This window comes from Symsagittifera roscoffensis, chromosome 9 (genome assembly GCF_963678635.1).
Source record: "Symsagittifera roscoffensis chromosome 9, txSymRosc1.1, whole genome shotgun sequence".
NCBI classification, from domain to species: Eukaryota; Metazoa; Xenacoelomorpha; order Acoela; family Convolutidae; genus Symsagittifera; species Symsagittifera roscoffensis.
The window spans coordinates 14,089,179-14,114,821 of NC_087070.1; the positions used below are offsets into that span (position 1 = coordinate 14,089,179).

General features: G+C 37.2%; 1 protein-coding gene across 1 annotated transcript in view; it reads left to right on the forward strand.

The window, feature by feature from the left end:
• The window catches only part of LOC134854440 (gamma-aminobutyric acid receptor subunit beta-like), a gene marked incomplete in the record, with an annotated part of 163,300 nt that overhangs the window by 107,834 nt on the left and 29,823 nt on the right, over positions 1-25,643 (forward strand). Inside the window, 1 exon segment of the mRNA XM_063870690.1 lies at positions 23,800-24,070. Coding sequence (XP_063726760.1) covers positions 23,800-24,070 — 271 coding nt within the window.

The window sequence follows — 25,643 nt, forward strand, 5'->3', positions numbered from 1 at the left end:
CTATCTCAGTTGGTTGCCGTATCCTCACTGATTGCCAGTAACACTTAGTTGTGAATCTCCATCCCTCAAATCAGTAAAGTTTTTTTTTCGGTTTGATAGCCGTATCATTACTGACAGCAAGTATAACTTAGTTGTCGATCTCCAATCTATTACTCAAAAAGTTTTCTATATCTCAGTTGGTTGCCGTATCGTCACTGGTTGCAAGTGATATTTAGTTGTGGATCTCAATTCCTTTGATCAGTAAAGACGTTTTGTCTCTTTTAGTGCCTTATCCCCGCTGATTGAAAGTGTAACTAAGTTGTCGATCTGCATTTCCTTACTCAGAAAAGATTTCTTTGTCTTTCATTTGTTTTTCAAATCCTCACTGACTGCATAAATAACAATAATTAGGATCTCCATTCCTTTAATCAGTAAATACTTTTTTTCTCTCATACGGTTCCCTTATCCTCACTGACTGCAAGTGTAGCTGACTTTTCGATCTCCGATCTTTTACTCAGTAAAGATTTTTATATTTCAGTTGCTTGCAGTATCCTCAATGATTGCCAGTACACTTAGTTGTGGATTTCCATTCCTTTAATCAGTGGAGAATTCTTTTCGTTCACTTGGTTGCCATATTGCCACTGCTTGCAAAAATAACACAGTTTTGGATCTCCATTCCCTTACTCACTAAAGATTACTTATATCTCAGTTGGTTGCCGTATCTCCACTTTTTGCCAGTAACACTTGGTTGTGGATGTCTATTCCTTCGATTAGTAAAGACTTTTTGTGTCATTTGATGGCCTTATCCTCACTGATTGAAGGTGTACCTAAGTTGTCGATCTCCATTTCCATACGCAGAAAAGATTTCTTTGTCTCTTATTTGGTTTTCAAGTCCTCACTGACTGCATAAATAAGAAAAATTAGGATCCCCATTCCTTTAATCAGTAAAGACTTTTTTCTCTCATATGTTTCCCTTATCCTCACTGACTGCAAGTGTAGCTGACTTTTCGATATCCGATCTTTTACTCAGTAAAGATTTTTATATTTCAGTTGCTTGCAGTATCCTCAATGATTGCCAGTACACTTAGTTGTGGATTTTCATTCCTTTAATCAGTGGAGAATTCTTTTCGTTCACTTGGTTGCCATATTGCCACTGCTTGCAAAAATAACACAGTTTTGGATCTCCATTCCCTTACTCACTAAAGATTACTTATATCTCAGTTGGTTGCCGTATCTCCACTTTTTGCCAGTAACACTTGGTTGTGGATCTCTATTCCTTCGATTAGTAAAGACTTTTTGTGTCATTTGATGGCCTTATCCTCACTGACTGAAGGTGTACCTAAGTTGTCGATCTCCATTTCCATACGCAGAAAAGATATCTTTGTCTCTTATTTGGTTTTCAAGTCCTCACTGACTGCATAAATAAGAAAAATTTGGAATCCCCATTCCTTTAATCAGTAAAGACTTTTTTCTCTCATACGGTTCCCTTATCCTCACTGACTGCAAGTGTAGCTGACTTTTCGATATCCGATCTTTTACTCAGTAAAGATTTTTATATCTCACTTGCTTGCGGTATCCTCACTGATTGCCATTAACACTTAGCTAGGGATTTCCATTCCTTTAATCAGTAAAGACTTTTTCTCTCATTCGGTTGCCTTATCCTGACTGACTGAAACTTTAACTAAGTTGTTGATCTCCATTCCTCTAGCCAGTAAAAACTTATATTATCTCAGTTGGTTGCCCAATACTCACTGAATGCCATTAACACTTAAATCTGGATCTCCTTTCTTCTAATCAGTAAAGCATTTTTTCTCTAATTGATTGCCATATCCTGACTGACTGCTAGTGTGACTAAGTTTTCAAACTCCATTTCTTTACTCAGAAATGTTTTCTAGTACCTCAGTTGGTTGCCTCAGCTTCACTGGTTGCCAGTGATTTTTATTTTTCAATCTTCGTTCCCTCACTCAGTAAATAACTCTTTCTCTTATTTGGTTGACATAATCTCACTGGTTGACATACTATCACTGTTGCATGTCTGCTAAGTTGTGGATCTCCAGTTTTTTACACAGTGAAGAACTCTTTTTTCTTATTTGGTTGACACATCCTCGCTGATTGCATGTGTAATTAAGTTGTGAATCTCCATTTTTTTACTCAGCAAAAATTCTTTTCTCCTATTTGATTTCCATATCCTCACTGATTGCATGTGTAACTAAGTTGTGGATCTCCATTTCCTTACTCAGAAAAGATTTCTTTTTCTTTCATTTGGTTTTCAAATCCTCACTGACTGCATAAAAATTTAAGTTGAGGATCTCCATTCCCTTACCCAGTAAAGATTTTTTTCTTTCTTTTGATTGCCATATCGTCACTGACTGCAAGTGTAGCTGAGTTGCCGACATCCATTCCTTTACTCAGTAAAGGTTTTTTTTTCTTTCATTTGATTGCCATCTTGTCACTGACTGCCAGTGCAAGTTTTCTAATATCTCAGTTGGATGCCAGTGACACTTAGTTGTGGATCTCCATTCGTCTAATTGGCAAATATTTTTTTTCTTTCATTTGATTGCCATATTGTCACTGGCTGCTAGTGTAGCTGAGTTGTCAACATCCATTCCTTTACTCTGTAAAGTTTTTCTAATAGCTCAGTTGGTTGCCGAATCGTCACTGGATGCCAGTGACACTTAGTTGTGGATCTCCATTCGTCTATTTGGTAAAGATTTTCTTTTTTCGTTTGATTGCCATATTGTCACTGACTGCTAGTGTAGCTGAGTTGTCGACATCCATTTCTTAACTCAGTAAAGATTTTCTAATATCTCAGTTGGTTGCCGAATCGTCACTGGATGCCAGTGACACTTGGTTGTGGATCTCCATTCGTCTAATGGGTAAAGATTTTTTTCTTTCGTTTGATTGCGATATTGTCACTGACTGCTAGTGTAGCTGAGTTGTCGACATCCATTTCTTTACTCAGTAAAGATTTTCTAATATCTCAGTTGGTTGCCGAATCGTCACTGGATGCCAGTGACACTTAGTTGTGGATCTCCATTCGTCCAATTGGTAAAGATTTTTTTCTTTCGTTTGATTGCCATATTGTCACTGACTGCTAGTGTAGCTGAGTTGTCGACATCCATTCCTTTACTCAGTAAAGATTTTCTAATATCTCAGTTGGTTGCCGAATCGTCACTGAATGCCAGTGACACTTAGTTGTGGATCTCCATTCGTCTAATGGGTAAAGGTTTTTTTCTTTCGTTTGATTGCCATATTGTCACCGACTGCTAGTGTAGCTGAGTTGTCGACATCCATTCCTTTACTCAGTAAAGATTTTCTAATACCTCAGTTGATTGCCGAATCGTCACTGGATGCCAGTGACACTCAGTTGTGGATCTCCATTCGTCCAATTGTTAAAGATTTTTTTCTTTCGTTTGATTGCCATATTGTCACTGACTGCTAGTGTAGCTGAGTTGTCGACATCCATTCCTTTACTCAGTAAAGATTTTCTAATATCTCAGTTGATTGCCGAATCGTCACTGGATGCCAGTGACACTTAGTTGTGGATCTCCATTCGTCCAATTGGTAGAGGTTTTTTTCTTTCGTTTGATTGCCATATTGTCACTGACTGCTAGTGTAGCTGAGTTGTCGACATCCATTCCTATACTCAGTGAAGATTTTCTAATATCTCAGTTGGTTGCCGAATCGTCACTGGATGCCAGTGAGACTTAGTTGTGGATCTCCATTCGTCTATTTGGTAAAGATTTTTTTCTTTCGTTTGATTGCCATATTGTCACTGACTGCTAGTGTAGCTGAGTTGTCGACAACCATTCCTTTACTCAGTAAAGATTTTCTAATATATCAGTTGGTTGCCGAATCGTCACTGAATGCCAGTGACACTTAGTTGTGGATCTCCATTCGTCTAATGGGTAAAGGTTTTTTTCTTTCGTTTGATTGCCATATTGTCACCGACTGCTAGTGTAGCTGAGTTGTCGACATCCATTCCTTTACTCAGTAAAGATTTTCTAATACCTCAGTTGATTGCCGAATCGTCACTGGATACCAGTGACACTCAGTTGTGGATCTCCATTCGTCCAATTGTTAAAGATTTTTTTCTTTCGTTTGATTGCCATATTGTCACCAACTGCTAGTGTAGCTGAGTTGTCCACATCCATTCCTTTACTCAGTAAAGATTTTCTAATATATCAGTTGGTTGCCGAATCGTCACTGAATGCCAGTGACACTTAGTTGTGGATCTCCATTCGTCTAATGGGTAAAGGTTTTTTTCTTTCGTTTGATTGCCATATTGTCACTGACTGCTAGTGTAGCTGAGTTGTCGACATCCATTCCTTTACTCAGTAAAGATTTTCTAATATCTCAGTTGGTTGCCGAATCGTCACTGGATGCCAGTGACACTTAGTTGTGGATCTCCATTCGTCTATTTGGTAAAGATTTTTTTCTTTCGTTTGATTGCCACATTGTCATTGACTGCTAGTGTAGCTGAGTTGTCGACATCCATTCCTTTACTCAGTAAAGATTTTCTAATATCTCAGTTGGTTGCCGAATCGTCACTGGATGCCGGTGACACTTAGTTGTGGATCTCCATTCGTCTATTTGGTAAAGATTTTTTTCTTTCGTTTGATTGCCACATTGTCACTGACTGCTAGTGTAGCTGAGTTGTCGACATCCATTCCTTTACTCAGTAAAGATTTTCTAATATCTCAGTTGATTGCCGAATCGTCACTGGATGCCAGTGACACTTAGTTGTGGATCTCCATTCGTCCAATTGGTAAAGATTTTTTTCTTTCGTTTGATGGCCATATTGTCACTGACTGCTAGTGTAGCTGAGTTGTCGACATCCATTACTTTACTCAGTAAAGATTTTCTATTATCTCAGTTGGTTGCCGAATCGTCACTGGATGCCAGTGACACTTAGTTGTGGATCTCCATTCGTCTATTTGGTAAAGATTTTTTTCTTTCGTTTGATTGCCACATTGTCATTGACTGCTAGTGTAGCTGAGTTGTCGACATCCATTCCTTTACTCAGTAAAGATTTTCTAATATCTCAGTTGGTTGCCGAATCGTCACTGGATGCCGGTGACACTTAGTTGTGGATCTCCATTCGTCTATTTGGTAAAGATTTTTTTCTTTCGTTTGATTGCCACATTGTCACTGACTGCTAGTGTAGCTGAGTTGTCGACATCCATTCCTTTACTCAGTAAAGGTTTTCTAATATCTCAGTTGGTTGCCGAATCGTCACTGGATGCCAGTGACACTTAGTTGTGGATCTCCATTCGTCTATTTGGTAAAGATTTTTTTCTTTCGTTTGATTGCCACATTGTCATTGACTGCTAGTGTAGCTGAGTTGTCGACATCCATTCCTTTACTCAGTAAAGATTTTCTAATATCTCAGTTGGTTGCCGAATCGTCACTGGATGCCGGTGACACTTAGTTGTGGATCTCCATTCGTCTATTTGGTAAAGATTTTTGTCTTTCGTTTGATTGCCATATTGTCACTGACTGCTAGTGTAGCTGAGTTGTCGACATCCATTCCTTTACTCAGTAAAGATTTTCTAATATCTCAGTTGGTTGCCGAATCGTCACTGGATGCCAGTGACACTTAGTTGTGGATCTCCATTCGTCTAATAGGTAAAGGTTTTTTTCTTTCGTTTGATTGCCATATTGTCACTGACTGCTAGTGTAGCTGAGTTGTCGACATCCATTCCTTTACTCAGTAAAGATTTTCTAATATCTCAGTTGATTGCCGAATCGTCACTGGATGCCAGTGACACTTAGTTGTGGATCTCCATTCGTCCAATTGGTAAAGATTTTTTTCTTTCGTTTGATGGCCATATTGTCACTAACTGCTAGTGTAGCTGAGTTGTCGACATCCATTCCTTTACTCAGTAAAGATTTTCTAATATCTCAGTTGGTTGCCGAATCGTCACTGGATGCCAGTGACACTTAGTTGTGGATCTCCATTCGTCTATTTGGTAATTTTTTTTTTCTTTCGTTTGATTGCCACATTGTCATTGACTGCTAGTGTAGCTGAGTTGTCGACATCCATTCCTTTACTCAGTAAAGATTTTCTAATATCTCAGTTGGTTGCCGAATCGTCACTGGATGCCGGTGACACTTAGTTGTGGATCTCCATTCGTCCAATTGGTAAAGATTTTTTTCTTTCGTTTGATGGCCATATTGTCACTGACTGCTAGTGTAGCTGAGTTGTCGACATCCATTCCTTTACTCAGTAAAGATTTTCTAATATCTCAGTTGGTTGCCGAATCGTCACTGGATGCCAGTGACACTTAGTTGTGGATCTCCATTCGTCTATTTGGTAAATTTTTTTTTCTTTCGTTTGATTGCCACATTGTCATTGACTGCTAGTGTAGCTGAGTTGTCGACATCCATTCCTTTACTCAGTAAAGGTTTTCTAATATCTCAGTTGGTTGCCGAATCGTCACTGGATGCCAGTGACACTTAGTTGTGGATCTCCATTAGTCCAATTGGTAAAGATTTTTTTCTTTCGTTTGATGGCCATATTGTCACTGACTGCTAGTGTAGCTGAGTTGTCGACATCCATTCCTTTACTCAGTAAAGATTTTCTAATATCTCAGTTGGTTGCCGAATCGTCACTGGATGCCGGTGACACTTAGTTGTGGATCTCCATTCGTCTATTTGGTAAAGATTTTTTTCTTTCGTTTGATTGCCACATTGTCACTGACTGCTAGTGTAGCTGAGTTGTCGACATCCATTCCTTTACTCAGTAAAGGTTTTCTAATATCTCAGTTGGTTGCCGAATCGTCACTGGATGCCAGTGACACTTAGTTGTGGATCTCCATTCGTCTATTTGGTAAAGATTTTTTTCTTTCGTTTGATTGCCACATTGTCATTGACTGCTAGTGTAGCTGAGTTGTCGACATCCATTCCTTTACTCAGTAAAGATTTTCTAATATCTCAGTTGGTTGCCGAATCGTCACTGGATGCCGGTGACACTTAGTTGTGGATCTCCATTCGTCTATTTGGTAAAGATTTTTGTCTTTCGTTTGATTGCCATATTGTCACTGACTGCTAGTGTAGCTGAGTTGTCGACATCCATTCCTTTACTCAGTAAAGATTTTCTAATATCTCAGTTGGTTGCCGAATCGTCACTGGATGCCAGTGACACTTAGTTGTGGATCTCCATTCGTCTAATAGGTAAAGGTTTTTTTCTTTCGTTTGATTGCCATATTGTCACTGACTGCTAGTGTAGCTGAGTTGTCGACATCCATTCCTTTACTCAGTAAAGATTTTCTAATATCTCAGTTGATTGCCGAATCGTCACTGGATGCCAGTGACACTTAGTTGTGGATCTCCATTCGTCCAATTGGTAAAGATTTTTTTCTTTCGTTTGATGGCCATATTGTCACTAACTGCTAGTGTAGCTGAGTTGTCGACATCCATTCCTTTACTCAGTAAAGATTTTCTAATATCTCAGTTGGTTGCCGAATCGTCACTGGATGCCAGTGACACTTAGTTGTGGATCTCCATTCGTCTATTTGGTAATTTTTTTTTCTTTCGTTTGATTGCCACATTGTCATTGACTGCTAGTGTAGCTGAGTTGTCGACATCCATTCCTTTACTCAGTAAAGATTTTCTAATATCTCAGTTGGTTGCCGAATCGTCACTGGATGCCGGTGACACTTAGTTGTGGATCTCCATTCGTCCAATTGGTAAAGATTTTTTTCTTTCGTTTGATGGCCATATTGTCACTGACTGCTAGTGTAGCTGAGTTGTCGACATCCATTCCTTTACTCAGTAAAGATTTTCTAATATCTCAGTTGGTTGCCGAATCGTCACTGGATGCCAGTGACACTTAGTTGTGGATCTCCATTCGTCTATTTGGTAAATTTTTTTTTTCTTTCGTTTGATTGCCACATTGTCATTGACTGCTAGTGTAGCTGAGTTGTCGACATCCATTCCTTTACTCAGTAAAGATTTTCTAATATCTCAGTTGGTTGCCGAATCGTCACTGGATGCCGGTGACACTTAGTTGTGGATCTCCATTCGTCTATTTGGTAAAGATTTTTTTCTTTCGTTTGATTGCCATATTGTCACTGACTGCTAGTGTAGCTGAGTTGTCGACATCCATTCCTTTACACAGTAAAGATTTTCTAATATCTCAGTTGGTTGCCGAATCGTCACTGGATGCCGGTGACACTTAGTTGTGGATCTCTATTCGTCTAATTGGTAAAGATTTTTTTCTTTCGTTTGATTGCCATATTGTCACTGACTGCTAGTGTAGCTGAGTTGTCGACATCCATTCCTTTACTCAGTAAAGATTTTCTAATATCTCAGTTGGTTGCCGAATCGTCACTGGATGCCGGTGACACTTAGTTGTGGATCTCCATTCGTCTATTTGGTAAAGATTTTTGTCTTTCGTTTGATTGCCATATTGTCACTGACTGCTAGTGTAGCTGAGTTGTCGACATCCATTCCTTTACTCAGTAAAGATTTTCTAATATCTCAGTTGGTTGCCGAATCGTCACTGGATGCCAGTGACACTTAGTTGTGGATCTCCATTCGTCTAATAGGTAAAGGTTTTTTTCTTTCGTTTGATTGCCATATTGTCACTGACTGCTAGTGTAGCTGAGTTGTCGACATCCATTCCTTTACTCAGTAAAGATTTTCTAATATCTCAGTTGATTGCCGAATCGTCACTGGATGCCAGTGACACTTAGTTGTGGATCTCCATTCGTCCAATTGGTAAAGATTTTTTTCTTTCGTTTGATGGCCATATTGTCACTAACTGCTAGTGTAGCTGAGTTGTCGACATCCATTCCTTTACTCAGTAAAGATTTTCTAATATCTCAGTTGGTTGCCGAATCGTCACTGGATGCCAGTGACACTTAGTTGTGGATCTCCATTCGTCTATTTGGTAATTTGTTTTTCTTTCGTTTGATTGCCACATTGTCATTGACTGCTAGTGTAGCTGAGTTGTCGACATCCATTCCTTTATTCAGTAAAGATTTTCTAATATCTCAGTTGGTTGCCGAATCGTCACTGGATGCCGGTGACACTTAGTTGTGGATCTCCATTCGTCCAATTGGTAAAGATTTTTTTCTTTCGTTTGATGGCCATATTGTCACTGACTGCTAGTGTAGCTGAGTTGTCGACATCCATTCCTTTACTCAGTAAAGATTTTCTAATATCTCAGTTGGTTGCCGAATCGTCACTGGATGCCAGTGACACTTAGTTGTGGATCTCCATTCGTCTATTTGGTAAATTTTTTTTTTCTTTCGTTTGATTGCCACATTGTCATTGACTGCTAGTGTAGCTGAGTTGTCGACATCCATTCCTTTACTCAGTAAAGATTTTCTAATATCTCAGTTGGTTGCCGAATCGTCACTGGATGCCGGTGACACTTAGTTGTGGATCTCCATTCGTCTATTTGGTAAAGATTTTTTTCTTTCGTTTGATTGCCATATTGTCACTGACTGCTAGTGTAGCTGAGTTGTCGACATCCATTCCTTTACACAGTAAAGATTTTCTAATATCTCAGTTGGTTGCCGAATCGTCACTGGATGCCGGTGACACTTAGTTGTGGATCTCTATTCGTCTAATTGGTAAAGATTTTTTTCTTTCGTTTGATTGCCATATTGTCACTGACTGCTAGTGTAGCTGAGTTGTCGACATCCATTCCTTTACTCAGTAAAGATTTTCTAATATCTCAGTTGGTTGCCGAATCGTCACTGGATGCCAGTGACACTTAGTTGTGGATCTCCATTCGTCTATTTGGTAAATTTTTTTTTCTTTCGTTTGATTGCCACATTGTCATTGACTGCTAGTGTAGCTGAGTTGTCGACATCCATTCCTTTACTCAGTAAAGATTTTCTAATATCTCAGTTGGTTGCCGAATCGTCACTGGATGCCGGTGACACTTAGTTGTGGATCTCCATTCGTCTATTTGGTAAAGATTTTTTTCTTTCGTTTGATTGCCATATTGTCACTGACTGCTAGTGTAGCTGAGTTGTCGACATCCATTCCTTTACTCAGTAAAGATTTTCTAATATCTCAGTTGGTTGCCGAATCGTCACTGGATGCCAGTGACACTTAGTTGTGGATCTCCATTCGTCTATTTGGTAAATTTTTTTTTCTTTCGTTTGATTGCCATATTGTCACTGACTGCTAGTGTAGCTGAGTTGTCGACATCCATTCCTTTACTCAGTAAAGATTTTCTAATATCTCAGTTGATTGCCGAATCGTCACTGGATGCCAGTGACACTTAGTTGTGGATCTCCATTCGTCCAATTGGTAAAGATTTTTTTCTTTCGTTTGATGGCCATATTGTCACTGACTGCTAGTGTAGCTGAGTTGTCGACATCCATTCCTTTACTCAGTAAAGATTTTCTAATATCTCAGTTGGTTGCCGAATCGTCACTGGATGCCAGTGACACTTAGTTGTGGATCTCCATTCGTCTAATTGGTAAAGATTTTTTTCTTTCGTTTGATTGCCATATTGTCACTGACTGCTAGTGAAGCTGAGTTGTCGACATCCATTCCTTTACTCAGTAAAGATTTTCTATTATCTCAGTTGGTTGCCGAATTGTCACTGGATGCCGGTGACACTTAGTTGTGGATCTCCATTCGTCCAATTGGTAAAGATTTTTTTCTTTCGTTTGATGGCCATATTGTCACTGACTGCTAGTGTAGCTGAGTTGTCGACATCCATTCCTTTACTCAGTAAAGATTTTCTAATATCTCAGTTGGTTGCCGAATCGTCACTGGATGCCAGTGACACTTAGTTGTGGATCTCCATTCGTCTATTTGGTAAGTTTTTTTTTCTTTCGTTTGATTGCCACATTGTCATTGACTGCTAGTGTAGCTGAGTTGTCGACATCCATTCCTTTACTCAGTAAAGGTTTTCTAATATCTCAGTTGGTTGCCGAATCGTCACTGGATGCCAGTGACACTTAGTTGTGGATCTCCATTAGTCCAATTGGTAAAGATTTTTTTTCTTTCGTTTGATGGCCATATTGTCACTGACTGCTAGTGTAGCTGAGTTGTCGACATCCATTCCTTTACTCAGTAAAGATTTTCTAATATCTCAGTTGGTTGCCGAATCGTCACTGGATGCCGGTGACACTTAGTTGTGGATCTCCATTCGTCTATTTGGTAAAGATTTTTTTCTTTCGTTTGATTGCCACATTGTCACTGACTGCTAGTGTAGCTGAGTTGTCGACATCCATTCCTTTACTCAGTAAAGGTTTTCTAATATCTCAGTTGGTTGCCGAATCGTCACTGGATGCCAGTGACACTTAGTTGTGGATCTCCATTCGTCTATTTGGTAAAGATTTTTTTCTTTCGTTTGATTGCCACATTGTCATTGACTGCTAGTGTAGCTGAGTTGTCGACATCCATTCCTTTACTCAGTAAAGATTTTCTAATATCTCAGTTGGTTGCCGAATCGTCACTGGATGCCGGTGACACTTAGTTGTGGATCTCCATTCGTCTATTTGGTAAAGATTTTTGTCTTTCGTTTGATTGCCATATTGTCACTGACTGCTAGTGTAGCTGAGTTGTCGACATCCATTCCTTTACTCAGTAAAGATTTTCTAATATCTCAGTTGGTTGCCGAATCGTCACTGGATGCCAGTGACACTTAGTTGTGGATCTCCATTCGTCTAATAGGTAAAGGTTTTTTTCTTTCGTTTGATTGCCATATTGTCACTGACTGCTAGTGTAGCTGAGTTGTCGACATCCATTCCTTTACTCAGTAAAGATTTTCTAATATCTCAGTTGATTGCCGAATCGTCACTGGATGCCAGTGACACTTAGTTGTGGATCTCCATTCGTCCAATTGGTAAAGATTTTTTTCTTTCGTTTGATGGCCATATTGTCACTAACTGCTAGTGTAGCTGAGTTGTCGACATCCATTCCTTTACTCAGTAAAGATTTTCTAATATCTCAGTTGGTTGCCGAATCGTCACTGGATGCCAGTGACACTTAGTTGTGGATCTCCATTCGTCTATTTGGTAATTTTTTTTTTCTTTCGTTTGATTGCCACATTGTCATTGACTGCTAGTGTAGCTGAGTTGTCGACATCCATTCCTTTACTCAGTAAAGATTTTCTAATATCTCAGTTGGTTGCCGAATCGTCACTGGATGCCGGTGACACTTAGTTGTGGATCTCCATTCGTCCAATTGGTAAAGATTTTTTTCTTTCGTTTGATGGCCATATTGTCACTGACTGCTAGTGTAGCTGAGTTGTCGACATCCATTCCTTTACTCAGTAAAGATTTTCTAATATCTCAGTTGGTTGCCGAATCGTCACTGGATGCCAGTGACACTTAGTTGTGGATCTCCATTCGTCTATTTGGTAAATTTTTTTTTTCTTTCGTTTGATTGCCACATTGTCATTGACTGCTAGTGTAGCTGAGTTGTCGACATCCATTCCTTTACTCAGTAAAGATTTTCTAATATCTCAGTTGGTTGCCGAATCGTCACTGGATGCCGGTGACACTTAGTTGTGGATCTCCATTCGTCTATTTGGTAAAGATTTTTTTCTTTCGTTTGATTGCCATATTGTCACTGACTGCTAGTGTAGCTGAGTTGTCGACATCCATTCCTTTACACAGTAAAGATTTTCTAATATCTCAGTTGGTTGCCGAATCGTCACTGGATGCCGGTGACACTTAGTTGTGGATCTCTATTCGTCTAATTGGTAAAGATTTTTTTCTTTCGTTTGATTGCCATATTGTCACTGACTGCTAGTGTAGCTGAGTTGTCGACATCCATTCCTTTACTCAGTAAAGATTTTCTAATATCTCAGTTGGTTGCCGAATCGTCACTGGATGCCAGTGACACTTAGTTGTGGATCTCCATTCGTCTATTTGGTAAATTTTTTTTTTCTTTCGTTTGATTGCCACATTGTCATTGACTGCTAGTGTAGCTGAGTTGTCGACATCCATTCCTTTACTCAGTAAAGATTTTCTAATATCTCAGTTGGTTGCCGAATCGTCACTGGATGCCGGTGACACTTAGTTGTGGATCTCCATTCGTCTATTTGGTAAAGATTTTTTTCTTTCGTTTGATTGCCATATTGTCACTGACTGCTAGTGTAGCTGAGTTGTCGACATCCATTCCTTTACTCAGTAAAGATTTTCTAATATCTCAGTTGGTTGCCGAATCGTCACTGGATGCCAGTGACACTTAGTTGTGGATCTCCATTCGTCTATTTGGTAAATTTTTTTTTCTTTCGTTTGATTGCCATATTGTCACTGACTGCTAGTGTAGCTGAGTTGTCGACATCCATTCCTTTACTCAGTAAAGATTTTCTAATATCTCAGTTGATTGCCGAATCGTCACTGGATGCCAGTGACACTTAGTTGTGGATCTCCATTCGTCCAATTGGTAAAGATTTTTTTCTTTCGTTTGATGGCCATATTGTCACTGACTGCTAGTGTAGCTGAGTTGTCGACATCCATTCCTTTACTCAGTAAAGATTTTCTAATATCTCAGTTGGTTGCCGAATCGTCACTGGATGCCAGTGACACTTAGTTGTGGATCTCCATTCGTCTAATTGGTAAAGATTTTTTTCTTTCGTTTGATTGCCATATTGTCACTGACTGCTAGTGAAGCTGAGTTGTCGACATCCATTCCTTTACTCAGTAAAGATTTTCTATTATCTCAGTTGGTTGCCGAATCGTCACTGGTCACCAGTGATTTTTAGTTGTGAATATTCATTCCGTTACTCATTAAAAATTCTTCTTTTTCCTATTTGGTTGACATATCCTAACTGATTGCATGTATAATTAAATTGCGGTGCTCCATTTCTCTACTCAGCAAAGAATCCTTTTCTCCTATATGTTTTCCACGTTCTCACTGCCAGCTAAAAAAAATGAGTTTTGTATCCCCATTCCCTTACTCAGTGAAGAGTTCTTTTCTTTCTATTGGTTGCCATATCCTCACTGACTGCTTGTGTAACTACGTTGTGTATCTCAATTTCCTTACTCAACAAAGAATTCTTTTTTTTATTGGGTTGAAGTAATCTCCTTGCTTGCAAAACATCTTAGTTTTTGGTCTTCGTTACCTTACTCAGTGAAGAATTCTTTTCTTTCATTTAGTTGCTCAATCCTCACTGATTGCTTGTGTAACTAAGTTGTGGATCACCATTTCCTTACTAAGAAGAGTCTTCTTTCTTTTTCATTGGGTTTTCAAATCCTCGCTGATTGAAATGTAACGTAGTTGCGGATCTCTATTTTTTTACTCAGTAAAAACTTGTTTACCTCATATAGTTGCGTTATCCTAACTGGTTATCAGTCAATTTTAGCTGTGCTTCTTCATTCCCTTACTCGGTGAAGAATTCTTTTTTTATTTGGTTGCCATATCTCCACTGATAGCATGTGTAACTAAATTGAGGATCTCCCTTCCTTTACTCAGTGAAAAAAAATTTTCATTCATTTGGTTGACATAATCTCACTAATTGCAAGTGTAACTTAGTAGTGGATCTCCAAACCTCTACTCAGCAAAGACAAATTCCTCTCCTTTCGAAGCCATGTCGTCACTTATTACCAGTGTATCTTAGTAGTGGAGCTCCATTCCTTTACTCAGTGAAGAAATCTTTTCTCTCAATTAGCTGCAATATTCTCAGTGATTGCAAGTGTAAATTGGTTGTCAGTTTCCATTAAATTACTCAAAAATTATTTCTTTTCTTTCTTTTGGTTTCCATTCCTTACTGTTTGCAAATGTATTTTCGTTTGAAACCTCTATTCCCTTAATCAGTAAAGAATTATTTTCTAACATCTTGTTGCCATATCCTCATTTCTTGCAAGTGTAACCTTGTTGTTGGTCTCCATTCCTTTTCCCGGCGATGAGGTCTTTTCTCTCATCATTTGGTTGCCATCTCTGCACTCCTTTTAAATGTAATTTAGCTTTGGATCTCAATTTCTATGCTCAGTAAAAACGTATAACTTAGTGGTGGGTCGCCATTTTTTTTTTCAGTAAATATTCATTTTATGTCAGTTGATTCCCGTTTTTTCACTGATTTCCAGTGACATTTCAGTGTGGATCTCTCTTTTCTTACTCAGTGAAGTTTTTTTTTCTCTCATTTGGATGTCATCACCTTAATGAATGCACTAGTAACTTGGTTGTAGATCTTTTTTCCATTACTCAGTTTTGAAATTTTTTTCCCAGTTTGTTGTCGTACCCTCACTGATTTCCAGTGGCACTTAGTTGTGGATATCATCCCCCTACTCGATAAAGCTATCTTTTCTTTCATTTGACTGCCGTATTTTCACTTAGTGCAAATATAACTTAATTGTGGATCTTCATTTCTTTACTCACAATTTTTTTAAATCTCTCAATCCTTAGCCATATCCTCACTGTAACGTTTCCTCCTCGATTACCAGTGTGATTTAGTTGTGGATGTCATATTCTTTCCCCAGTAAATGTTTCAGTTTCTTTTTTTTTTGCTTTTCGAACCCGCAGATCCTCATTGATTCCTAGTATAAGCTAGTTGTGGATATCTATTCCCTCACTCGGCAAGGATGTTTTTTCTCCCATCTGGTTGCCATTCCTTCTTGATTACCAGTGTAATTTATTAATGGATGTCCTTTTCCTTACCCAGTAAAAATTTCTATTTTTTTTAAATTTGGTTTTCAAATCCGCAAATACTCACTGATTGCTAGAGTATCTTAGTTGTGGATCTCCCTTCCCTTACTCAGTATGGAAATTTTTTATATCTTTTGGTTACCAAATCCTCACTGCCTCTGTACAAAGAACTTAGTTGTGAATCTCCCTTCCCCTACTCAGTGAAGAACTCTTTTTCCTAATTTGGAAGCTTTTCCTCACTGATTACTAGTGTTACTTAGGTATGGATCTCCCTTCCCTTGCTCAGCGAAGAAGTCTTTTCTCTCATTTAGTTGCCATATCCTCACTGCCAGTAAATAAAATTTAGTTGTGGATCTCCATTACCTTACTCAGTAAAGATTTCTTTTCTCTCATTTGGTTGCCATGTTCTCACTGCCTGTATATAGAAATGAATTGTGGACCTCCATAACCTTACTCAGTAAAGATTTCTTTTCTCTCATTTGATTGCCATTCCTCCTTGAATACCTATGGAATTAGTTGTGGATCTCCCTTCCCTTACTCCTTGAAGAGTTCTTTTTATCTCATTTGAAAGCTGTTCCTCACTGATTACCAGTGTAAATTAGTTGTGGGTCTCTCTTCCCTCACTCAGTAAAGAGTTCTTTTCGCTCATATGATTGCCATATCCTCACTGCCTGTAAAAAGAAATAGATCTAGATCTACCTTCCCTTACTCAGTAAAAAAAATTCTCTCAAATGGTTGCTATAACCTCAGTGCTTGCAGATCTAACTTAGTTGCGGATCTCCCTTACCTTACACAGTAAAGAATTCTTTTCTCTCAATTGGCTGCCATATCATCACTGCTTGTGACTATAACTTAGTTGTGGATCTCATTTCCCTTACTCAGTGAAGAATTATCTTATCTCAATTGGTTGTCATGTCCTCACTGCTTGCAAATGTAAAATAGTTGCGGAGATCCCTTCCCTTACCCTGTGAAAAAATTTTTCTCTCATTTGGCTTTCATTTCGTCACTGCTTGCAAATGTAACATAGCTCTGGATCTCCCTTATCTTACTCAGTGAAGAACTCTTTTTTCTCATTTGTTTGCCATATCCTCACTGCCTGTACAAAGAATTTAGTTGCGGATCTCCATTACCTTACTCAGTAACGAAGTCTTCTCACTCATTTGGTTGCCATATTCTCACTGCCTGTAAATAGAACTTAGTTGTGGAATAGAACTTAGTTGTGTAAATATAATTAATTGAAAGGTTTTGCCTAGTTACCATTTTAAAGTTTTCCTTGTTTAGTGCTTGTAAACGTGTTCATAGAGTAGTGCAATTTTATGTAGATAATGGGTGTTGATTGACTCACAATTATGGGTTTCTACTTTTTTTTTGAAGATTTCAGAAAAGGAATTGATAACTGATCTGGAAAAGATAAAAAAAGTTTATGTTTTTGCTAACTTTTGAAAAACTTCAACTTAATATAATACAACATTCTCAACCAAAAATTACTTCAATATAGAAATTCAAAGTTGAAACAGCGACATACATTTATCAGGTTGAGAAAATCACTTCAAGTTTTTTAGCAAAGGATTTATGGTATTCATTCTGCTTCGGACTATTGAATGTTCGTTGAAACGATAAGTTTTTCTGTCTAAAATTCAATTTTTAAATAAAATTTTAATCAAATTGGATAAATTTGGAAGATAATAGATGAAACGGAAACTGAAAAAATAGTAATTTGAGATAGAAATTCAATTTAATTCATTGGGAGTTTTGAGATAATTTTTTTAAAATTTAGCTGATAATTTATATCTTGAAAAAAATTCCAATATAATAGTGTAGTGTTTGGCAACTTTTTATCATTTGATATACTAGGTAAGTTTAAATGAAAATTCAGATATTTTGAGGATACGCTTTGCAAATAAAACTCCGCTCCAAAATCTTTTCGAAGTCGAAATTTTGCTTTCTAGATCTACCTTTCATTGTTTTGGATAAAAAACAAAAAAAATTGATGTCGAAAGATTTTAGAGAAAATAAAATGGAGCTGGCTGAAAATTTCTAAGCAAACTAATACTTCATTAGAACAAGATGTAGGATCTCTTAATTATATGAAAATTAACATGAAAAGTTTTAATTAGACAAACAGTAAAAATTTTGATCTGGTTACCTTCAATTTTGTTTTCAATTAGAAAATTACGGAGACCTATAGAGTTTTATTTTCTTAATAAGTTTGGCAAATTTATTCAATTGTGACATTTGCACCTTGATTTTTTTTCTAATTCGACTTTTATTAAGAAGCGTTTTCTTAGAAGTGTTTAGATGTTGCAGAAATATGGAACTAACCTCCCCGGCGTATTTCTACTTCCGAAGGTTTTCAGATTATAAACAATAGAGCTGCTGTTAATTTATTCTAAGAAATCACCGTAAAATTATACCTAACATTCTCAGATTATACATGTGCTTTCGGATGCTTTAAGCAGCATCGATTCTTTCTCACTTACACATTTTTGAGAAAAATTCCGACAAAAATGAAGAATAAAAAGCGATTTAATCACTATTTTGCAAGTTGTGTTTTTGCTGCAGAACAGGGGAATTTAAAGGAGAACATGTAAAAATTACAAAGTAACAATTAGACGTTATCAGTTCTGTTTTTATCTCTGCCAGCAAACTGTTCGTTCAATTGATACCATTTTCCTCCTAAATTCCCCAATTTTGACTAGATTTTCTTACAAAGTGAGTTCAATAGCGAATACATGTAAAAAGCAGAAAGCAAGAATAGCAAGGAAACATAAAAAAATCATGAAAGTTGTGTTTTAGAAGCAACAGAGAGATAATGAATAGTTTTCAAGAAGAATTTGTTGATTTTCATCCAATCTAACATAGTTTTAAGACCAATTAACCCCGTTTTTAGTCAATTTTAGCAGTAAAAAGTTCCTCTTTCATCAATGATCCGAAACTTGTTATTATTTTTAACGTGAAAAATTTTTCAGTAAGAAGATGTATATTCCGTACCATTTTGGGTTAATTATTGAGAAAAAAAACAGAGGAGGAATTGGATCATGAAGTTTGATCTAGAATTTTTAATCAATTTTTCTCTCATTGTTCATTTGAATTGAGATTCTTAAGTGAATGCTCCTTGATTTGGACAAAAATCACTTAATTACACAAATGAATGGTTAAAATGGAAAACTTTGGATATATTTGACTATCTTTTTCTTTCTCAAAAATTACGATTAATTACACTAATTTCCCGAAAAATTGAAAGTTTCAGTATTGATTCAGCTAATATGAGGTTTCCTTTTAGTATTAAGAGCTTTATATAAACCACTTTTTAGCTCAAATAAGGGTAAACTTTATCGTATTTCAAACTCTACAGGTATTTCAATTTCTGAATTTTAAACTGTACTTGTATGTATGTTTTTTTTCTATTAGATCAAAAGCAACAAAAAACTAGTTAAACTCTTGAGGTTTCTGCAATTCTTTCCCAAAATTTGAAATTTTTGCATTTTTCTTCCAAAAACTTTAAGAATTTGAAATCTTTGAAACCTATGGCTTCAGCTTACTTTCAGCTAGATTGAGTAATTTTTAAAAATTAAGACCAACTAAAAAATAGTTCATTTTATCAAACCTTATCGTGTTTTGAAGTTTTTTGAAAAAACTTTCAATTTTTTTAATAAAAATTCCAAGTTTCTGCACATCTTACCATTGACTTACCATGAACCAAAAAAACATAATACCTTCTTTACCCAATCATAATACTCACCAGTTACATAATGCAAGCCGAATTTTTTGCGAAATAAACTAGACATTTCCACACAAAATCCAAAAAAATACCGTTTTTCTTACCATTCTCTTAACATCAAACTGAAATCTTACCATTCCCTATCCTAATAAATTGGGAAACCTATTCCCTATCTTGATGAGTCCCTAATTCCCTACAATGAGTTTCTAATCCTTATACTTAGGGAAATCTATGCACAATCTTAAAACATGGTAAGATCGGGCGCCGAACATTTTTTCTCGAAACTTAACATCTTACCATCTGAAACTCTGAAACCTATAACCAATCTTAATACCTTGGAAAATCTATTCCCACGTAAAACATCTATGATGGTTACTAGTCAGATAACGCGCGCCGATATTTTTGCTGAAAATACACATTATCACACAAAGTTCAAAAAAAATACCGTTTTTCCTACCATTCTCTTACCATCACACTGAAACCTTACCATTACCTATCTCAAAAATTTGGGAAAACTATTCCCTATGTTAATACATAGGGTGATGACCGGATACTATATAGCCTATGTTAATATATGGGGGTCATCACACCCGGACAATTTGAATCCAACATATACTACTATCGTCACTGCTTGCAAATTTAAATTAGTTGTGGATCTCCCTTCCCTTATTCAGTAAAGAGTTCTTTTCTCTCATATGGTTGCCATACCCTCTTTGCCTGTAAATAGAATTTGGATGTGGGTCGCCCTTCTTTTACTCAATAAAGAATTCATTTCTCTCATATGGTTGCCATATCCTCACTGCTTGCAAATGTAAATTAGTTTTTGATCCCCCTTTCCTAACTCAGTGACGAATTTTTTTCTCTTATATCGCTCCCATATCCTCACTGTTTGCAAATGTAATTTAGTTTTGGATCTCCTTCGCTAACTCAGTGAAATTTTTTTTCGCATTTGGTAGCCATGTCCTCTCTGCTTGCAAATGTATCTTAGGTTTGGTTCTCCAATCCCCTCGAAGACCATGAAACTGAGTTGTCTGTTTTATTCTCATGTTCTCATTAGTTTGTACATGGTAACGCTTGAGAGTCAATTACAAAGTAACAATTAGACGTTATCAGTTCTGTTTTTATCTCTGCCAGCAAACTGTTCGTTCAATTGATACCATTTTCCTCCTAAATTCCCCAATTTTGACTAGATTTTCTTACAAAGTGAGTTCAATAGCGAATACATGTAAAAAGCAGAAAACAAGAATAGCAAGGAAACATTAGAAAATCATGAAAGTTGTGTTGTAGAAGCAACAGAGAGATAATGAATAGTTTTCAAGAAGAATTTGTTGATTTTCATCCAATCTAAAATAGTTTTAAGACCAATTAACCCCGTTTTTAGTCAATTTTAGCAGTAAAATGTTCCTCTTTCATCAATGATCCGAAACTTGTTATTATTTTTAACGTGAAAAATTTCTCAGTAAGAAGATGTAAATTCCGTACCATTTTGGGTTAATTATTGAGAAAAAAAAACAGAGGAGGAGTTGGATCATGAAGTTTGATCTAGAATTTTTAATCAATTTTTCTCTCATTGTTCATTTGAATTGAGATTCTTAAGTGAATTCTCCTTGATTTGGACAAAAAATCACTTAAATACACAAATGAATGGTTAAAATGGAAAACTTTGGATATATTTGACTATCTTTTTCTTTCTCAAAAATTACGATTAATTACACTAATTTCCCGAAAAATTGAAAGTTTCAGTATTGATTCAGCTAATATGAGGTTTCCTTTTAGTATTAAGAGCTTTATATAAACCTTTTTTTTAGCTCAAATTAGGGTAAACTTTATCGTATTTCAAACTCTACAGGTATTTCAATTTCTAAATTTAAAACTGTACTTGTATGTATGTTTTTTTTCTATTAGATCAAAAGCAACAAAAAACTAGTTAAACTCTTGAGGTTTCTGCAATTCTTTCCCAAAATTTGAAATTTTTGCAATTTTTTTTCAAAAACTTTAAAAATTTGAAATCTTTGAAACCTATGGCTTCAGCTTACTTTCAGCTAGATTGAGTACTTTTTAAAAATTAAGACCAACTAAAAAATAGTTCATTTTATCAAACCTTATCGTGTTTGAAGTTTTTTGAAAAAACTTTCAATTTTTTTAATAAAAATTCCAAGTTTTTGCACATCTTACCATTGACTTACCATGAACCAAAAAAACATAATACCTTTTTTACCCAATCGTAATACTCACCAGTTACATAATGCAAGCCGAATTTTTTGCGAAATAAACTAGATATTTCCACACAAAATCCAAAAAAATACCGTTTTTCTTACCATTCTCTTAACATCAAACTGAAATCTTACCATTCGCTATCCTAATAAATTGGGAAACCTATTCCCTATCTTGATGAGTCCCTAATTCCCTACAATGAGTTTCTAATCCTTATACTTAGGGAAATCTATGCACAATCTTAAAACATGGTAAGATCGGGCGCCGAACATTTTTTCTCTTAACTTAACATCTTACCATCTGAAACTCTGAAACCTATAACCAATCTTAATACCTTGGAAAATCTATTCCCACGTAAAACATCTATGATGGTTACTAGTCAGATAACGCGCGCCGATATTTTTGCTGAAAATACACATTATCACACAAAGTTCAAAAAAAATACCGTTTTTCCTACCATTCTCTTACCATCACACTGAAACCTTACCATTACCTATCTCAAAAATTTGGGAAAACTATTCCCTATGTTAATACATAGGGTGATGACCGAATACTATATAGCCTATGTTAATATATGGGGGTCATCACACCCGGACAATTTGAATCCAACATATACTACTATCGTCACTGCTTGCAAATTTAAATTAGTTGTGGATCTCCCTTCCCTTATTCAGTAAAGAGTTCTTTTCTCTCATATGGTTGCCATACCCTCTTTGCCTGTAAATAGAATTTGGATGTGGGTCGCCCTTCTTTTACTCAATAAAGAATTCATTTCTCTCATATGGTTGCCATATCCTCACTGCTTGAAAATGTAAATTAGTTTTTGATCCCCCTTTCCTAACTCAGTGACGAATTTTTTTCTCTTATATCGCTCCCATATCCTCACTGTTTGCAAATGTAATTTAGTTTTGGATCTCCTTCGCTAACTCAGTGAAATTTTTTTTCGCATTTGGTAGCCATGTCCTCTCTGCTTGCAAATGTATCTTAGGTTTGGTTCTCCAATCCCCTCGAAGACCATGAAACTGAGTTGTCTGTTTTATTCTCATGTTCTCATTAGTTAGTACATGGTAACGCTTGAGAGTCATTACGAGGCCAAACTGTGCATACTGTGCATTATAAGCGGATTCCGCAACAGGCTCAAATCAGATTGGTCGCGGAACCCTCAACATTGCGATTTTTCTTTGATCTTTTTGCTGTTTTGCATTCCACAAACATTTACCTACAACAATAAACCGCTCAAAATCGCTCCAAAAATGGGCGAATTTGCGCAACCCGAAACCGTAGTTGCGGAATCCAGAACAGTTTGTTAAATCAACAAACAAATAATAAGACATGTGTAGTTAAATTGAGCTGTTGCAGAATCTGCAACTGTAAGCGCAACCCGCAAATTGTAAGTGGAATCCGCAAATTGTAATTGGAATCCGCAATGTGTTTGCGGATTCCGTTTACATCTAAGGATATATAAAGTATAAGAGTTTAAATTTTTATCGTTTCTTCACTCAGCTAATCAGAAAGGTGTAGCATCATTTCTTCACACAAAAAACTGCCCTCATGATTCGATTTCCTTTTCGACTCGTCTCGAATACTGCTCTCAATGTTTTAATAGAATCGTAATCAGCTAGGTCAGATTTTGGGATTGATGTAATCCCAAACACTGAACAGTATTCGGGATTGACTCAATCCCAAATACTGAACTAATTCGTCGATATGCTAAGCGTTGTGTTTCAAAATACTCTCAACCCAACGACTTCATATTTTGAATTTATTCGGTGTAGTGTTTCCAAAACACTAAGAGGTGACATCCACCGATTTATTTAACCAATGTTTTGAGATTTGTTCTTGGATTCCGCTGTTAATTTTAAGTCCATGCTTTTAAATTCCGCGTTGCTATATATAAGAATTCCAGCTTCAGCTGTTAATTGCTCATATGCAAGTTCAGCAATAAGCAAAAATTCGGAATCCACATACAGTGGGCCGACAAAAATTACGTTACAGATATTTTTACGCGGAATCCACGGAAGTTTTGTAAGTGGAATCCACTTACCTTTTGGAACATATTTAAATAATCGTCTATGGAATCCAGGAACATACAGACACAAAATTGTGCGCCTATCCAATCCAGTGCACAACTTGGCCTGGTAGTGGTGTTTATTTAAGCTTAGAACTTTTTCCTCGCCCATAAAAGAGAAGAGATTTTGCATTTCAGCAAAAAAGTTTGTGTTGGAAGTTTTCCACTTGAACATTGGTGTTGCTCGTCTAAACGAGTTTGAAGAGGAGAATAGACATAAAACAGGCATGTTTATTGTTAATTACAGCTGGGTTGTGTTCTGGATTGACCCAGAGTCTGTGGCGGAGAGGGTGAACATCTGCCTCGCTCTCATTCTATCCCAGCTGATCCTAATTGTGGGGGAGGAGGAGGCTCTTCCGCAGACTAGTGACTTCAAAATAATCGATCTCTACCTCATCCTCAACTTCCTCATCAATGTTCTCGTTCTCCTCCAGAACATCTTCACATCCTGCTGTGTGGCCAGAAACTGGGGCTGCAATGGCCACACAACCAGCCACACACACTCTCCTCCCACACCAGTTAGTTTTCAGTAACCAATTTTAGAAGAAAAGAAGACATTCACACTATTTGCGCAAGAAAGAATGATTATCAGATATTAAACTTATTGTAGCGACCAGGTCGTGCGAAGGAATGTGGGATTGGGGTCTGTTGCTTCCACGCACTATCAAGTGTAACAAATGAGCATCAAATGAGTTCCGGTCACCGGTCATCTATCATATTGAAGCTGTTCAGTCATGAATGGAGCTGCATCAAAATAGAAGCACACTTTCCCTCGCAAAATTCGTTTAGGGGGGAGGATGTTAACTTGGCTCTGAGTTAGATATTTTAGCCAATCAGAATACAGCTTTTTACAGGCAGCGCATAGCAATTTCAATTTAAAAATGAACGCTGGGATGGAGGATCTTAAACTGACTTGTCTACTAGGGGGGAGTGGGGTATGGGGATGGCGGCGGGGAATTTAAAAGCATCGAATTGGCTGATTGACCATAAAATTTTTTAAAGGCGGAAATACACTAACTTTGAGGGGAGCGCGCCCTCAAATTTAGTGTATTTCCGCCTTTAAAAAATTTTATGGTCAATCAGCCAATTCGATGCTTTTAAATTCCCCGCCGCCATCCCCATACCCCACTCCCCCCTAGTAGACAAGTCAGTTTAAGATCCTCCATCCCAGCGTTCATTTTTAAATTGAAATTGCTATGCACAAATTTTTTGGTGAAAATTTGAAACGTTTTTATCTCTACACGTTTTATTGCAATTTAGAAAATCAAAAATAATTTTAAATAGACGTTGTTGGCTTTCAAAATAAGAGGGAACACTAGAAAAGATGTGCAACGTAAAACGAATAGATTTATTTAACTGTTCAGGGCGCGTGGCGAATTTGAAACACAGAGTAACTCTTAAGACATTGTCAGCACCTCTTGACGTGTTGTTCAGGCTGTAGATTCACTTGGACTACGATTCAACAGCCGATCCGCTGAGCTCAAAAACGAAACACAATTGCAAGGAAAGCTTCAACCACAATACTGGGCCACAATATATCAAAACATATCAGGGGCGGATTTACGGGGGGGTTGCAGCGTCTTTTTTAGTGCTTTAGGAGAGCTCCGAAAATCAATTGTGTCAACCTTAAAAAAGTCGTCAAAGTTTTTGAAATTTTTTTGGAAATCCGTCCTCCTCGAGAAAATCCTAGATCATAACGAGGCCAAATTGTGCACTGGATAGGCGCACAGTTTTGTGTCTGTATGTTCCTGGATTCCATAGAAAAGTCTTTAAACATGTAAAAATTTATTTGTCGGAACGATCAAAGAAAATGAAAGAACAAAGGGAGCGTCCTTGTTGCGGAATCCGCTTACAATGCACAAAATGCACAGTTTGGCCTCGGGCAACTTGTTCACTTTAGCAATGGGCAGCAGTTAGCAAATAGCAAAATGCACAGTTAGCAATGGGCAACTTGTTCATTTTCTTAAGAACTGTACCGTCAAAAACTGCAGTTGAGATTTTGACTTCGAATGGAAGAACGGTTTGTGAGGTGATTCCGCTACGCTTTGTATTTTACAAAAAAAAGTTATGGCCCCAAAAGCCTTTTTTTTA